This window comes from Haliaeetus leucocephalus, unplaced genomic scaffold, assembly GCF_000737465.1.
Source record: "Haliaeetus leucocephalus isolate CR32 unplaced genomic scaffold, Haliaeetus_leucocephalus-4.0 Scaffold406, whole genome shotgun sequence".
NCBI lineage: Eukaryota > Metazoa > Chordata > Aves > Accipitriformes > Accipitridae > Haliaeetus > Haliaeetus leucocephalus.
The window spans coordinates 6,456,595-6,475,273 of NW_010972842.1; the positions used below are offsets into that span (position 1 = coordinate 6,456,595).

The following is an 18,679-nucleotide window of genomic DNA, read 5'->3' on the forward strand; positions in this document are numbered from 1 at the left end:
AGCTGAGGAGTAGGAGTGATAGAGCGGCTTTGGTGGGCACCTGGCATCCAGCCAGGGTCAACCCACCACAGACGTGATGGCAGCCTGGACAACCTGCATTTGTAACCTAATTCCTACCAGATTATTGCTCAGTCTCTACACAGGGTTTGTAGCTTACCGCTTTCCCAACTGATTAAGATCCCCATCAAATCTCCCGCAGAATGTAATCATTCATGAGCTTTCATCCCACGTCTGGATGAATTGTCCCCTTCCTTCAACCTTCACCTCTTTGTTTGAGCAGACTTGTTTTAGACGGAGTGAGGGACATGCCCTTTGCCACCTACAATCCCTGGGAGCAAAGCTGTTACTGCATCATGCATTCCACACGCTGCTCTCTCCCCTGCCTCTGTGGGACTTCAGCATTAAAGGAGATGCCAGTTAAAAGAGAGGTACAGTCAGGAGAGAGTTAAAACCTTTGCCTCTGCTTAGCTTCTGCCAGTGTTTGCTCTTGTCTGTCTGCCTATGTTCATAAGAGCAACTGAAGCCCAATTAAAAAAAGTGGAGATTGCAGTATTTGCCTCTCTAGATGCAATATATCAAATGCTTTGTAGTGACTTTAGACTTAGGCAAAGTCAACATATTTTTCATTAACTCATTTAAATAGCTTAGAAATATGCATCACGCTTGAGATCCTTCTGGGGGTAAAGCCTCTTTTGAAATCAACCCTATCTTGACTTTTTTCAAACCATGGTGCGCCTATGACTTCTAAAGGTACAAGCATTAGTAGCAACTTGTTTTATTTTTACGCATATTGGACTGGGCAGCTATTCACCTAGAATACTAATTAGTTGTGGGGGAGGCAGATGATTTATGAATAAAGCTATGAACACATTGCATGTTATAGTTCCTTCAGCTAGACTCTAACTTAATAGGATTCCTGCTTACCCAAGGCCTGACTTCAGAAATATATTAAAGAGTGAGCATTACAGCAGCATGTTTCATGGTCCTTGTTTTCCTTAGGGTTGGTCAGAGATACCAAAATAGTCTTGACCATCAAAGGCAGAGTCATTTTTGCATCATCACAAATGGACATTTTAGAATGACTCATTACAACTTATTATTATTATTCCTTAATAGAAAGCAACAAGAGAAACTGGATCATATGCAAAGGCAGCTCATTAAAAGCACATAGGTGTGTATGCCAGGAGAATTGTATCAATTTCTATCAGTTGAGTACAAGGCTCAGTTTCAGTGAAATGAAAGCATGAGAAGGAAATCAGTTAGGAAAACAGTTATTTTTGTCAGGTTTGTCTAGAAACCAAAACAGATGAGGAGTATGGCAAAAAAACAAAGACAAAATAATCACTGGTTTTGAATTACTGGAAGATGGTTCAAAAAAAAAGATAATACTCTATACTTTTAATAAAATACCCCTGGCTGACTACAGAAGACCATAACTAAGGAAAATAAACCATTTCATCAGCAGAACTCTGCAGGACTTTCAGTACCAGCTTTTCAGTAACACCCATAAAACTTAAAGCTGTGAGGTACACAAAAAATCCCCCCTTGCCCCACACAGTCTTGGGGAGCTGAAAATGCCTAAATATCATGGCTGTAATTTGTTTGCTGTCTTTTCCTCCTCTGTTTCGCCAGATGTCTCATATGAACGAAGCTCTTGACCGGAACAGAACTGTGAGGATGATGGCTCCTAACCTCATGATTTTATGTAAAGCATATTATCAGGAATGCAGGAACAGTCACCCTCTATTACTGAGGATATTTCTCCCTATTAATCATCAGTCAGAAGTAGATACAATATATTATGCCTTAAGCAGTACATCAGCAAACTGTATTAACCAAACAAAACAATGCAGAAGCATGTAAGCAGTGCGGAGGTCCAAATTCTTAGAATTACTGTTCTCAAAAGCTAGTTATTTGAGAACAAGTCAAGCCAAAAGAAGAAAAAAACCCCCCAAAACCAAAAACAAAACACCACCAAAACCAAAACAAAACCAGAATGGATACACTTTCCAAGTACTGAAAGGACTTGGGGACACCACCAAGGTACTGGATTACATCATTCCCTGGGGCACAGTTCAGTATTTGAATCATTGCTTTTAGGCACTATTTGCCTACAGTAGCACACAAGGTAAAATTTAATAGCTTTCACCCTGGGCAACAGGAAAATTACATTAAGCTGACCATGCAAATTACTGTGTCAATTTTAGCCTACTCCTTACTAGTGCTTGTTGAAATCTCAAAAGTCACCTTATATTTCGAAAACACTGAAAAATTTTGCAACCGCAAGAAGAGCAGAAATGTTGTCAATTAGATGACTGATATACTGTTATGGCTTTGTAAGGAAATAACTCATATAGTCATTTCCTGCTAACTTCTCCTCAAGCCACCAAAAAAATTCTATGTGAAGATGATTGTTTCACATTGCATAATTGTAGTTCAGTGATAGGACTGCAAAACACAAATGATATATTTAAAAATTCATAATTAGGGTCCTGTATCAATTTATTGAAAATTATCATAGTGACGTATTACTAGAATTAGCTGTTATGTTTAAAGAAGACAGAAGTTGATGTTATAGGATGTTTCCCGTAAGATTGCCCATGATCCTATTTGCTTTTCCTACAGTAAAACGGAATAATGCAGAGTAAGATGCAGCATCACTAAACACACTAGTTATATGCATTACCTCAATAAACCAAGGCTAGCTCAAAAAGTGCTGTTCCTGCCTCCGAAATCAGTAACCAACATGCAAAAGAGCTGTCTTTGAGAAGGCCAAGACTGTAACGCAGACCACTCATTACCCAGCCTGTGCAAGCTGGGTAGTGACTTTATATAGCGAAGATGCAAGTTATAAAGCAAGATGTTTCAGCATCCTCAGCAAAATCATTACAGTATTTTTAGCAGCTGGGTCCCATCTCTTTCTGCTGAAATGGAAACTACAGAAAATATTAATTAAATGCAGGTGCATGCAGTAATTCAAAAGTGCATTTCAGAGATTCAGCTCCTGAGAATAGAAAGTACAGTTAGTTACTTACTGTTAAAAGTTTAAGTTAAACCAGTTTAAACAGGATACTGAGAATGCTGTGTCTCCACTATGGCTGGAAAGGCCAAACTTACCAACGTGACATGCCACATACCCAAATTTCCATAGGGCAGGAAGCCAGGAGACTTGCCAAGGAAATGGAGAGCCCTTGGAAGGACTCAAGGAGGAGAAACGGCAGCGGTTCCCCAAGGCTAGGGCAGCAAAGTCCAGCAACGAGCGGGGCACGTCAGCTCCAGCATCTCCCCTCGTCCACCTCCTCCGACAGCCGGGGCTCCGGCTCGCACAGGGACCTGGCACCCAGCACGCAAGGCCGATCTCAACCGCTTGCAAGCCACGATTTAGCTTCTTTGGGTTTTGTTCTGGGTCACTTTATTTTTTGCTTGCACAAAGGGAAAAGTTTTGAACAGTCTATGAACTTTGAAAATTACTGACATTGAAATGCCAGGCTTGAGTGACTCCAAAAGGTCTGACTTTCAGAATATGATGAATTCCTACCGTACACTGGGATCTATTAAAATGTTTTACACTGCAAATCGTGTTCAAGTAGTATTTGCTTGTAAAATTTTTATCCAGGCTCTATAGATTAACTCAACATTTTCTTATTTCTCTGAATTGAAGTCAGCCCTTTAATGTAAATAAAACATTTCCTGCCAAAACTATCCTCTAACCTCTAAGTCTCAGACTTGGAAGCCTCCCCAAAAATGAAAGCCTGAATTCTCAGGACACCAGGATGCAAGGAAGCCAGGTGGGCTATGAAAACTAATGAACTATGGGAGGCATCCCTTCTTCCTACAGCTATCGCTCTGGATAGTCCATGCCTGCGCTGCCTTTCTGTTCGCTCTACTTTGCTCTTGCTCCCTTCTTTTGTTTCCTCCTTCATTAAAAAGCCCAGCAACCCCTTAAGGATTTCAGAGAATGAAATGATTAACCCTGATATGCTTTCTGCTCAAGGAGTTTGTATGTTATGCTCATTTATTGCAGCACACAACCGGCTTCCCCTGATGAGACTATGAACTGTTGAAGGGCACTGCACTTACTCTAGGTTTGTGCAGGGCCTTGCATACTTGTACCACAAATTTAAGCCTTTTGGTATTGTTGTTGTAAATCCCAGCCCGACTATCAGTAATTTAAATCTTCATCGTAAAAATAAAACTGAGCAAATGGCAGATTCCTGAGTTGTTGGGAAAGTTTTGACTGTGATGCCTTCATAGCTTACAGAGAGTTTTCATTAGACTGGGGCCAAGAATTTTTAAGAATTCTGCCAAAAGTAATTCCGGTTCTTACAGAATTGGTTCAATGCTCTGTGGGCTTCAAATGCCATTTGTGTCACAGCTTTAGCTTCAGAGCCTACCTGGCCACAAGCTGATAGTGGTTGTTTTAGCGGAACACAAGGGATCAAAGGCTTAAATGGAAACAGTTCTCTTGTGACGCTAGAAGTACTAAAATACCTCATTTTTGCAAAATCAGCAAAGTTAACAAGCTTTCTGGTTACTTTGACAAAGCCTTCTATTCCAATACCAGTAAAATTATTTTCCTAATAACTGGGGTATCAGAATTAAAAGATTTTCACAAGCTTCCTTTGGAACAAGAATAATAATAGTCTTCAATAATCTGAAGCCTGCTATTATTATGGTCAGTGCACATGAACAAATTAATTTGGATTTGCTGAAAAGAGTAACAGTCACGCATGTTAATTATTTAGCTTATAGAGAAAGTGGCACAAAACTCTAAAGAGATCTGGTCCATAACAATTATTTACCCAAATCACTTGTCTAAGTTGTATTTCAGTATTTTGAACTACAAATGTTAAGCACAAAGTTGCAAAAATTTGTTTTAGCAATATCTTTTTTTTTTTCCTTCTCCATGAAGTACTCACAATACTTACACTATTTTTGTTTGAGCTTTCCATACATGGAAAAAAAAAAAGAAGAAAATACAGAGAAGACCCAGATAATATATTTTCCTTGGATTTGTCTATTTCTGGTAAGAGATCAGATAGGAGAGGGTGATATCACATACCTGATGCCCACCATTTTTTTCATAAATTCAGTTACACATTTAATTAAGCCAACTGTTAGTAATAATGTATGGCTGAATGAATGTAGAATCTGCAAGTTAATTTTTTTTCTCAACAGTTCCTTTCAATGTTAACAGCTTTGTGTGCCCATTTATTTTCAGCAGTTTGCCATGGATTGTTTAATAACAGGTGGACGCGATTCCCATGATATCCAAGGAAAGTTCATTATCAAGAAATGCAAGTTACAGCCAACCACCCACAAAAATCCATATACTTCCAGCCAACCTGTTAACAAAAACTACATCAAAAACACTACTAGTAGTGAAACTCTGCTATTTGATCTCATGCATAATTAAAAGCGGCCCAGGGGAATACTCAAAGCACAAAATGAGTGTGGGAACTCAAAAAAGAAGCTGACAAGCAGCAAAAAATCCAGTAATCTTGTATACACGCACTAGCAGATATGCATATATAGTAGAACAAATCCACTCTTAAAGCTCTGTCATCAAATTAAAGGGGAGTTACAGTAACATCAAGCAGATCTAACAAAGTCATCCTCTGTTGGATTCTAAAATAAAACACTTTTCAAACACAATTTAAGATAGCATTTAAAAATGCCCATTGAAGAATTCATAATTTTGCAATCAAACAAGACAGTATTAAATCAGGTATTTTGAAAAACTTTAACAGGCACAAATATTTTTAGATTCCCTTAGTAGTCTCAGCTCTCTACACTGCAGAAGGCTGCTCTACTGGGTTAACTCCTACCATGCCTTCTAAGACTTGAAAATCTTTTAGTACATAAACCCCACCTCCCTAAGCCAATGAATGCATCCCCAACATTAACAATGCCTCAACCCACGTCCTTTGGGAAGAGAAATAAGAATTCTCCCACGTCTCATTTTTATGTCCTATTACCAACTAAAGAAAAGGTGCTGGAGGTTTATGTATCCGCACATGATTCTTACATCTGCTTCCTCATTCCACTGATCCATTTCCACAGGGCACGGAGCCATGATTAAGCTAAAAGACTTCCAACAGATCATTCTAAGGTGTTGCAACAGCTCTGTTAACTGCAAGGTACTCCAGAGCGAACACCTCTTCTCATGGGAATACCTGACAAGCAGTAGTAGTTGATTCTCCTTAAATTTCTGAGCGAGACGTGGCACCTACTGATACCCCAGAAGCACCCATTTGGAAGCAAAACATTTTATGAAACCCATTACCGTGCTTAATTACACAGGGCTTCAATTCTCTTTGCAAAAGCTGCATTGAGTTTAGGAACCCAACACAGCTTTTTGATGGCAGCTGACGGGTGAAAAGAGTTACAGCTGTGCCCATAAACACAAGCAAGCTTCTGGTGCTAATCCACCAGAACTGGGAAAGCCGCTTTGAGTTCTGGGTGAATGGGTTTGCCCTGAAACCATGTTTCAATCTCAGGATAATTTTATCAGAAGCCTTCCGACCTCTCCCATCAGAAGCAGGCTGTCTGCCTCCTACTCAGCGGTGCCCCATCAGTCACGGCCTCCGCTCCTCTCCACTCCGCTGGAAGGCTTGGAGGAGCTGTTAGTCCCATCACGTGGAACAGTACACCTCCCCAACCAACATGGGCACCGAGGAAACAGGCCAGGTTTTTGCCACACAGTAGACGGCCTCATCAAAAATTTAGGGGGATGCTCTGGACACCAACAATCCCAGCTATTTCAGCTCTGGTTTATTCTTGTTCTCGGTCAAGCCTATGAGCCTGGCTCCATAGGCAGGACCTAAGCATGGGCAGCATCATCCCTCTCAGGCTTTGGGAGGAATATAGAGACACTGAGTGTGCAGCGATGGGTTTTGGAAAGGACAGGAAAAACAGTGAGGTACTCAGCGACTTCTTCACCTTGGTCTTTAATGGTAAGAGTTGCCTTCAGGAGTCGCAGGTCGCCAAGACCAGTGGGAAAGTCTGGAGCAAGAAAAAAGTACCCTTGGTGGAGGAGGATCAATATCTAAATAAATTGGAAAAAACACAGGTCGATCAAACCTGATGGGATGCATCCAGGAGTCCTGAGGGAGCTGGCTGATGTCATTGCGAGGCCAACCTCAATTATCTTTGAAAGGTCATGATGACTGAGAGAAGCTCCTGAGAACTGGAAGAAAGAAAATGTCCCTCCTATGTTTGAGAAGGGCAAGGATCCAGGAAACTCCAGATCAGTCAGCCTCACCTCCATCCCTGGGAGGCTGATGGTATCCTCATGGATACCATTTCCAAATGTATTAAGGACAAGAAGGTGACTGGGAATAGTCAGCATTGATTTATGAAGAGGAAATCATGCCTGACAAATCTGATAGCCATCTAAAATAAGATGACTAGGTTGGTGAATGGGAGGAGAGCAGTGGATATTGTTTATCTTGACTTTAGTAAGGCTTTTGATGCTTTCATAACATCCTCAGACAAGCTAACAAGTGCAGCCTCAATAAATGGCCGGTGAGGTGGATTGAAAACTTGCTGAACGGCTGGGCTCACAGGGCTGCGATCAGCTGTACAATGTCCAGCTGGAGGCTAGTCACTCAGCAGTGTACACCTAGGTAAATACCGGGTACTGGGCCAGTACTGTTTAACATCTGGACAATAAGGCAGAGTGCACCCTCAGCATGTTTGCAGATGACGCAAAATTTGGAGGAAGGGTTGCTACACCAGGTAGTTGTGTTGCCATTCAGCGGGACCTCAGCAGGCTGGAAAAATGGGCCAACAAGAATGTCATCAAGTTCAGAGGGAAATGCCAAGTCCTATGGCCATTAAGGAACATCGCCAGGCACCAGTACAGGCTGGGGACCGGCCAGTGGGAAAGCAGCTTTGCAGAAAAGGATCTGGACATCCTGGTGGACACCAAGTTGAACATGAGCCAGCAATGTGCCCTTGCAGCAAAGAAGGGCTGCGTTAGGAAGAGCATTGCCAGCAGGTCAAGGGAGGTGATCCTCCCCCTCCATTTCATGCTGTTGAGATCACATCTGGGATGCTGGGTCCAGTGCTGAGAGTACATGAGAGACATGGAACAAATCCAGCGCAGTGCTGTGATGATGATTAAGGGACCAGAGCATCTGTTATACGAGGAGAGGCTGATAAAGCCAAGATGTTCAGCCTGGAAATGAAAAGGCTGAGGAGGACCTTATCAATGTGTATAAATTCCTGATGGTGTTGGGGGAAGCCAGACATTTCTCAGTCATGCCTAGGAAAGGGACTAGGGGGATGGGAAATTGCATTTGAACATAGTGAAACGAAATTTTTTTTACTGTGAGGGTGATTGAACACTGGAATTGGTTGCCCAGAGAGCTTGTAGAGTCTCCCAACCCTGAAAACACTCCAAATCCAGCTGGGCTCAGTCCTGAGAAACCAGCTTTATTTGACCCTGCTCTGAGCAGGGGGATTAGACAAGATGATCTCCAGAGGTCCCTTCCAACCTCATCCTTTCTATGATTCTGAGAAATGATTTAAACAGAACTATTAAACCACCTTTTACAGAAGGAAACAGTAAGAACTGGTGATTGTATTTTCTAGGTTATTGCTCGGGTGTGGATTCAATCTCCTGTTAATTAATTCATAGGTTTGACAGCTGCTGACAATTTGTATATAACTGTATGTTTTATTTTAAGTTAAAAATGCCAAGATTCTTCAATAAGCATTTTTTAAATATATGTAGCATAAACAGAAATAAGTAACGTGATTTAAAAATAGATTTGGCATCTTTACATCAATCCTCCTCCTTCCTTGTACATGATCACAACTAAAGATGTCTGCCTAGAAAAGATTACATCACCTTTGTAGACAAAGTGACTGTTCAAAAAGGGAAGCTTCCAGCATAAATTATTTGTAGTATGAATGTCTTGAATCACTTCAAGCCTAACGAGAAGTATCTTCAGGAAACTGTTGTGTTCACTGCAAGTGAATAGGTGGTGTCTGAAGCTCAGGTTTTGTTTTATGGCTGTATACAGCACCATTTTTCTGACAAAGCAGTCTCAGAACGAACCAGCTTTTGCTTTTCATCGACAGGATAGCTCTTCCACTTGCCACTCTGCCGGTATTTCAGACTGTATGTTTCAAAGCCACGTGCAAGTAGATTACAATCCTACTCTTGCACATTAATATCCAAATGAGGTGACCGGACCTGTACCCCTGTGGCTGATCTCTAGCATTACTTATTTCAACAGCAAGAAAAAATATGATGTCCAGTGAAGGTCCACCGGGACAGAGGGGCTTCTCCTTGCAAAGCTGACCTACAAAACTGGTTTGGGGCTGGCAAATTGGCTCCAAATCATAACAACAGTATCACTAGCTATGAGATACCAGGTCACTACCGTACTAACCTTACCTTAAATATTGAGATCAGATATTCAGAGAGGCATCATGTCTCGTCCAAGTATCTGCCTGCCCTCCTATATGTTTCCTGAAGGGCAGGAAGGATGGGCAGTTAGGCCAGCGGTCCGGCTGCTTTCAAAGGACGTTTGGGGCTGAATGTGCTTAAGCTAACTTCAGTTAGCTTAAGATGCCTGAACTTTCTGAACTGGGAACAGAACGTCCCTGGGGTCTCCTCTAAAGAAGGGAGCAGAGACAGGACTTCCAGGGGCAATTCAGAAAAACCAGCAAGATCATTCTTTGATAGTGGCTGTTAATATTGACTATACAAGGAGACTAAACCAAATAATGCTTCTAGTCTACCCACTTCAGATAGGAGTATAAACCTGGAAAAAAATGAATGTGGGCCTTGAAACTATACATGTTATATTTAGTTGATAACAGCAGGATGCTGCAAGGAGCATATAAGACAAATATTACTAAAACAAAGTAACTGTGTTAGTACTTGCGCATTATTTTAGCACACAATTTGTTCCAAGCAAAAAACCAACAGTGTTACATTGAAGAGGCCTTGGCATCCTGTACCACATTATTTGCAGTCTGTGAAACAGTGAGGAACACTCAAAAACTTGCTCTTTTGCCATTTTTCTAGAAACAGATGAACAATCAGGATACTGCTTTTCACATAGCATCCGTCTTGAGCACTCTGGTAATATCCGCTCAAATTCCGAAGAATGAAAACAATCACATTTCTCACCTCTCAAATGGACCAGATAATACAGAATTCAGATCAGTCTGTGTTTTTCATTAAACTGGACATGTTTACAAGTCAGATGAAAGCAATACTTGCTCAAATGACCTCCTTTCCTCTGTTTGGAAGATTTATTGAAGGCAATATAGAACAGCAACAATAGTCAATCATAGGTGGCAGACTGCCCTTTTATTAGGCACACTGAAGCCAATTAATCTAAGCGAGCTTTCTCCCTTTACCTCCTGGAGGCATGTACGGTTAGAATGCATTTAAAAATTCTGCAGCAATAAATAAATGTGCTGAAACTATTCATTTGAACTTTGAGAAATTATTTACAGGCATTTGAAATGCTAAGTATTAACATTCTACATACTCTGCTGGGCAATATAATTTGACTAGATCCAAGACTTAAAAACCAAAGTTCTAAAACAAGGCTTTGTGGTACTGCCATCCTCAGGGGTAGCAGGAAGAGAAAGGCATGCCTGCGAAAGGAGGTAAAAGCAATAGGAACACTGAAACCTGCCTTAATACCGAGTAAAGAAAGCTGAGTTAATGAGAAGTCTTCAAATACGGTTGCAAGGGAAGGTGTGCTACTGAACCAGTCGCACATTTACAGCAGAGAAGTAATCAATGATTAGAATTTATTTCTAGATGTCAGATTATCTGTGATTTATAGGAGATAGCAAAGGCCATTTGAGGTAAAAAGCAAGTCTGTAATAATCTTATTAATTATGAAACATCAAAACCCGAGATGTCTTAATTCATGTTCTCATTTTTGCAGTCCATGTGCTTCTAATTAGAACTGCTGTAATATATTCTCTTGGGAGGCATATAAGAAAAGTGAGTAACTTTTTAGTAGCAGCTTCCTCTTTCAGGGCACACACTTAAATAATCCTTTATTCTTGGATTACCCCAAACATTGTCCTTGGATTACCTTCATCGTAAATGCAGTTATAATCTTACCAGTTTCACAGCTGGGCCCAGTGAAGCCTTGTGGGCAGGCACACACATTGGAAGCAATACAGGCTCCTCCGTTCCTACAGCCGTCTTTGCAAAATGCTGCAAAATGCAAAATCACAATATATGGGTAACAGAACTACACGCGGCAGCCACGCAGGTGGCCACGGGCTGCCGGCAGGTTGACATGGACCACGGTCCCCGCGGCACAGAGCGCAGAAACTGCCTTCTCCTAAGGACAGAGGGCACGAAAAGATGGTTTATAGCCCCCCTGCCTCACTGGCCAGCTGGGCTGACAAGCTACAGAAGGAGATTAGAGTAAATCATCTGAAGACAACAGGTCACATATGTGCTCCTTCGCATGCACTGGGAAGCAGCGAACGGCAGCATCTTCCCTAGGAACAGACTCTTCCTAGGGCAGTGCTGGTCTCTGCTGCCCAAAAAAAGGCCTGGGCATAGTAGGCACAACTGAACGCTCAGTTGTCTGGCTGCCTTATTCCTCGATTAAGCAATTAGGTTGAAACAATAAAAATAGTAATTTTGTCTCAAGGGATGCTGAAGAACTTAAAAACTTTTACCATTTGCAGTGTGAAGTCGATCCCTGGATTTGTTCTTTGGCACGCTGCAACCTCAGAAGCCAGGCTTACATATTTTGGTGCAGCGTTCTCCAGATCCAGTTGTGAATATGTGTACGCTTTAAGGAGTCCCTTCTGGGGACACAGAAATGCGACCAGCTCTGATAGAAAACACGGCAGCTGTTAATTGCTCTGATTGCATCCGCAATATGGAACCAGAAATGGTCTGGTCACAAGAAACTGTAAGTGAAACTAGGCAGATGGAGGTTATCACCAACATAAGGACTTGCTCCAGGGCATCCAAGCCAGGGCTGCAGGGAAGTGCATTTCTCAGATGGCGATACACGGGCTCAGTGCCTTCTCCTGCATACCTTCTTTTTGGTATTGAAATGGGAGGGAGGGAGAGAGGGAGGGATGCACTTTTCCTTCACAGTAGGGCCAGGTGCCCTCTGAAATGTCAGACCTCTTATTCAGGCAACAGAAGAGCCGAACGTGGTGCTCTAGGCTTGTGCACCTTTTCTTTGACACAAAGAAATCTCAATTACCTTTTTGTAAGCTGACAGCAGAAGGATTGGGGAATACTCCCAAGCACAGCACAGGAGTGAGCTGTGCAGGCAGAGCTCTCTCCCAAGAGGATGGGCTCTGGCTTTGAACCTCCTCAGGCTAAGACTTTTTTCCCATACCCCAGAGGAGGGAGCCCAGCATAAAAGGGCCTATTTGCTGACATCTCTCCCTCTACCCATGTGTTTGACTGAAAGCGGACTTAGCTGCCGTGTTTTACAAAATGCTCGTTTATGTTTGAAATATTTAGAAAAATCATACTGTGACTCAGGTGAAGGAAGAGCTAGTGCTGAGACCTTCATCAGGCTTAGCAATTAAAGAAATTCTGGGTTGCTTAGCCTTGATAATACACAGCAGCAGAAGGTATCTATGGGATATTACCAATGTTAACTGAAGCCCCTTGGATTCTGACACCTAACAGATCAAGAGGACTGAGGCACAATTCCAAGGAACGCTGGGTATGCTATTGGTGCAGCTGGACCACTTCTCGCATCTGAGCCAGTTCCCCTACAGCTACACTACTTTTATTTTCAAGCATCCTCTAAATCCTACACTCGGAGCCTGAAGACTTGCGAGGATTTGGGCCCAAGTACCAAGTATCATCTCTGATGTGAAATGCAATGGAAATAAAAGCAGCATTGTATCTCTGGGAAAGCATCTTTCTAAGACTAGAAGTGTAACTTCTAATGTTTACCAGTGAACAAGAACGTTAGAAAACAAGACACCACTTCATGTGTAGCAAAGGTTTTGTGCATGCGTGTCTACAGCTTTTCTCATTTACAAGAAAAAGACAGTACACCCAAAAACTTTCAGTTCATCCAAGCAAAACAGCAAGTGATTGACCACGGACAATGTAGATCTGACAAGTTTTCACAGCTGTAACTTTGTTGGTAACTGTGGACTTTCTTGAATGGCATACCATGTATAGAAACTGTTAACTTGACACAGAAATGAAACATAACTACTTCAAATTTTAGAGCATACTACCTACGTACGCATCATCCTCAAATTCCTGTGAACCCTGCCAAATGCAAAGGCGGTGTATATCTGCCTATGAAGACCTCCTTGTCGGTGACCTAAATGCCTAGTCTAGCATTTTGTCTGTCTTCTCCAAGGCACGTGACCAGATTTGCATCAACTATGACAAAGCATCTCATCCCGTTCAAAGACTGCCGACCCCCGGGGTTTTCAGCAGCTTACCTTTGCAGATGGTACCATTTCCCGTGTAACCCGGCTTGCAGACACAGTTGTGCCCACCCACGGTGTTGAAACAGAGCGCGTTTTCATCACAGTTGTGCTGGTTTGTTACACATTCGTCATGCTCTGAAAAGTGAAACAAGAATGGGATGGTCCTGAATTTTTAAAACACAACAAAATAAAATCTTAGTATAGGTTTCCACATTAAAAAGAGATAAACACACAGTAGTAGTTACTGACAATAGGGCTATGTGAACGTGTAACCGTGGGATAGCCAGGGTATATATTTTTAGCGCATACCAGTACGTGTTAACTGTGCTGCAACATAATTCCACTTTCATTAACAGGGAGCCACCATCCTTACATTTTCTATGTGGGCTACAGTGTTCTCGTAAACGTTTGCCAAAAACCTGGCTAGCATACTGAAAATCCATATGCTAGATCTACTGTATAATTTATTCATGCAGGTTTATCTTATGTGGGATTCCTAGGGTTTCCTTCAGAAAGCTGACTAATGGTGCGAGACACACGGTCCAAACTGCAAAAGATAGAGTTAGCAGAAGGCAGGACTTCAAAACGTAGCCCGCGTTTTCCCTCCCTTCAGTGCGTACGCAGCACTTCATTTACATGAAATAAATAACCCAAAACCAAAGGTCTGCCTGCTGTGAAAGGGACTTTTGGCATGGCATGTCCTTGCACTGAAGTGCGACGGATGAGACTCCTCATTCTGGTGACTAGACTTAGACATACTGGGAAATACTCCTTTTGGGAATAAATGAAAAGTCTGAACAATATGATTTTGTGTTAACTTGCAATGCACTGTTTAATCTTGAAACAAAAAAAGTATTGTATAGGTGTTTAGGTTACTGAACATTTTAATGGTTTAGTTTGTTATTTTTAAGAAATGGAAAATGCAATTTCAAAATAAGGTGCTCTAAGGTGTCATTTCAAAATGCTACATGAAATGCTCTACCATTTTCAAAATGCAGTATCTTAGTCTGTAGGCATCAAAATGAAATGTTTCCATCTTCTGGAAATACTCCTTGCATTTTCTTTAAATCAATAATATTCATCTATCCACAAATCATTTCAGACCCCTGAAACTTTAATTTCAGGAAAACTGACTGTTTGGGGAACATAAAGGCGCCTAGTTTCAGTCAGCACACATGGACTAACCTGCATGTGAGTTTTTCATAGCCATCATTCTGCCCAGGTTTTAGCAAATTTTATTAGTGCAGCTTATGCCAGTTCTGGCTATCTGACACAAGTCTTAGATCTGGAATTGGGTGCTCTTTCTTCCCCAGTTTTGGGTACATCACATTGCTCTGAATCTTCCCCTTTATATGTAAAGATCTGAAGTCTGCACATACCCCACAGAGCTGTCAGGAAAATTAGTTTCTTAACATTTGCAAATCACTATGGAAATGTTCCATGTGCTATTTCAATACTGGCCATAAACTGTAGGGGTATAAAACTGGCAGAATGGCACATCTCTAATCCATCAGTAGACGTAAATTGTCCTCTTGTAATGGCAAGCACTTCTTTACAAGGGGGAAAAAAATCACCAGAATGTAACTAATCAATTTTAAACACTACAATTGGGGGGGGGGGAGGGGAGTTTGTTGTTGTTGTTGAGCATTTATTTGTTTGGGTTTTAATAACACTAACCTAACATCCCTCCTCTAAACAAGGCCTTATGTATCTCCTATATCACCAACGATGCTCTCCTCAACCCTCAGCACCGAGGCACCAGCACCTACTGAGCTGAGTCCCTCGCTGAGTCCCTCGCTGGGTGCAGCAGAGCACGGGCTGCCGGCCTCTGCCCTGAAGCATGAGATTTAATTACTTTGCTCTCAGCATGAATAACTAAAATCATTATTGTTCACCAAATGATCCAGCCCCAATAAAATCCAGTTACAAAATTTGACTCTGACCTCCTAACATAGTGAAATCTCTCATGCTGGCTGAAACAGTATTTATGCTAAATCAGTCCATAAAATAAAAGAAAAATAAAGTAATGACCACGCAAATTATGTAAAAAGTGTTATCTGTACTGTAATAATATTCTGGCTTTCTTAGTTTGTGTTAATATTATGATATTATTCAAATATGGTATGCTATTGAAATATTAAATGCATATTCTTTTCTCATTTTCAAAGGTTCTGTATAACATACAACAGGAAAATAACTATGGAAATCTGCGAAACATTATGCACTCAGCAGGCCAAAATATCTTGCAAAGCCATTATCTTGGTATCTCAGGAGGTAGGTCTATACAACAACACATCACACTGGTAAGCTCAGCTCAAATCACTGAATTTGACAAATTAAGTATCGTCCTCAAGGAGGAAGCGTAGCCATCCACCCCATGCCTTCGGAATGCAAAAGCATCCCTGGCACGTATGGCAGCTCTTTACTAGGAGTAAGAGTATATTAGAGGAAAGCAGGTGATCACGGACCGTCTAAGAGGAATGGCTCTACACGCGCGGCTGGAGCAGCTCTGAAAGCCCATCAAGGCACCCACAGGCAGAGCAAGTGCTCTGGTCCCTGTGCCAGGCAAACTTGCTATTGGTATTCCAGTACGACAAGGCATTAACCGTATTTATAACACCTTGCAGTACCAGGGCCCTGAAGGCCATTTGCACAGATGTACCTCCTTCATATAAAAAGACAGCTGTCACACTTGAGTGTGCCTTTCTAACATTTACTCTCTGGGCTAAGAAAAACTACTGAGTCTTTTAAGACAGATTTTTCTTAAAGTGTACAGTATCCATAAAATTAACTTTCTGTCAGCTAAGTAATGGGGCTTGGATTCAAAGACAATATACCTGGTTTCCTACTCTACATAAGAAACGTTGGTGTTTCTTATCCTCCTGTAAGAAAGTTCACAGAGGATGCTCGCTAACATTTCAGGAAGAGGATCTGGCACATAATCCAAACTATATCAGAACAGCCAGCACTTCTACTTCTGTGGTTATCTGCTCAAATTTCAGGTCTATTTTTATTTAAATCAAATATTAGCGACTCATGAAAAATTCATGAGTATGATAAATGGTTCTCAGACTGAAGTTTACATGTCATTTTTTAGGAGGAAAATGTTTCAGAGTAAGAGGAAATTTTGTGATTCAATTAAAAGAGCAGAGATTTTTAAAACAATAGGAATGGAAAAAATGAGCAAAAAAAAGAATCAGGATATTTTACAATTCATCTAGATTTGTTGCTCTGTATCATCTGAGCTTAGGTTCAGTAACACGCTTAAAACCATTTAAACATAGTACTTCTTCATATTCCGTCTTACAGTGGCACTTAACAGAGCAGTCAGCCTACACTTCAGGACTGGATCTTTTATGGACTGATTACAAATGCTTAAACTAAACCCCCCAAAATCCTGTACATAAAGCATCTTACTACATTCACTCTTCCAGCACATGGTACACTATCCACATCAATTTAAAGAGACCATCAGAAACAGCTTCTTCCAGAATTGCCTATTAATAACAAGGTAGAGTGTCCAGCCTTAATAAAGGTAGAAATATTTATTTCTAATAAAAAGAGTGGTGCTCTGTTGACAAATCTTCATTAATTCATGCTTATCACTTTGGTTTCTTTTTCTAATCAAACACTTGGAAAGTCACCTTAAATTAAGGCGGATGTTACAGAGACTGAGTTCAGCAATCTTAAATAGCAAACCAGGAACTGTAGAAGCAGATAGGACTATGCATTACAAAGAAGCAAAAAAAGCAATTTATAATAGAACCATTTACAGAGAACCATTAATATGGTTTTTAAGTTCAAAGACCAGTACAGAAACATTATTTGCGTTATTTAGAAGTGTCAGTACTGCCCAAATATATTGATGCTGGAAGAAACAACACTGAGGCCATTTATTTCAAGCATCTTTAGAAAACATGTGACACATTTAATGAAAGTTCTATACTTATTTCACTTCACACCATAATGAAGACGGGGACAGGCCAAGTACAATAATATTACAAAGGCAGAGAAATAAAAATTACTTTTGCAGGGAGATTTTAATGATTAACAAACCTGAATTTGCATAAACATCTTCTAGAAAGACCAAATGCAGTGGTTTCAATGATTAGTTCTAAACCTTTATTATCTAATATATCTAAATTCCATTTTGCACTCTTTGGGACTCTGTGCTCAACAGTGTTAAAATTCGTAAAACTCTGTTTTAGGAATCAACTGAAGTTTTAAATATAGTATTTATATTGACTAAACTATCCCTGGAATGAGGTCTTTCTAGATAGAAAAAAAATTTTAACTCCAAAATTTGCTATTGCTCCATGGCAATAACAATAGTAACAGTAAGTATGTATGAATGTTCCATTAAATAGTTCTTATGACACAGATGACTTAGAGATGCAAAAAATTATGTGACGATGCAATTAATTCACTTATGCACATTTGGGTGTGCAGCAAATAGATTATACACACACACATATATACACATATGTACGTACATATATATGCACATACAGTAAGAGTGATGTACTTTATTTTACCTTGGTTCATTTTGAAATACTACTCCAGAATATTCCATAGGGTTTGCTTGACAAAAATGTTGTAACTTCAGAAGGATACCTAGGGTGAAGTACTGCATCCCAGGGAGAGAGACTGCTGGCATAAACTGATGAGGATCCACTAGATCCTCTGATGTACGTCAACGCAATGACAGCTGGGGATCTGTCTTACCAAGTTTATTATCTGTGCAGAGATTCTTGCTGAACTTAGTAAAATTTAACATGTTGTCCACAAGGTATGTCACCTGCCACGTCCTCCTCATTATCCTAGCACTACGCAACATCAGCCCTTATCCTTCCTACTGTGTAGTTCCTGATTAAAAAGAAACAAAAGTCCACATAGCATTTCCTACTTGCATACTGCAAACCTTCCCAATATTTGCCTTGCGCATCCAAATTCTGCAAATGTGTAAGAAAAAAAATAAACAACCAACAGAATTCAATCCAATGGTAAAAAGGAATGATGACTGAGTTGCATCACTCACTTATGGGTAAAGGATATTATGCTGGCAGCTTTCCTGAACCATCCATTACCAACACTGGGAAATAAGAGCTGAGATCACACTTAAGGCACAGAAATGCAAAAAAGTTCCCCAAAATATAAATAAAATGTGCCCCTCCAATTGTAATCTTGTAACACAATGCAACAGATAGTCATTTCTGAGTGAGGAACTTGCAGACCAGGATTAAATTAAAATAAT

The 18,679-nt window shown here is 40.7% G+C and overlaps 1 protein-coding gene across 1 annotated transcript in view; it reads right to left on the reverse strand.

Moving 5' to 3' along the window:
- NELL2 (NEL-like 2 (chicken)) overlaps positions 1 to 18,679 on the reverse strand; it is a 139,101-nt gene that overhangs the window by 29,647 nt on the left and 90,775 nt on the right. The window contains exons 13-14 of the mRNA XM_010574112.1: positions 13,438 to 13,560; positions 11,108 to 11,203 (exon numbers count right to left, since the gene is read on the reverse strand). Coding sequence (XP_010572414.1) covers positions 11,108 to 11,203; positions 13,438 to 13,560 — 219 coding nt within the window. The remainder of the gene's footprint in view (positions 1 to 11,107; positions 11,204 to 13,437; positions 13,561 to 18,679) is intronic.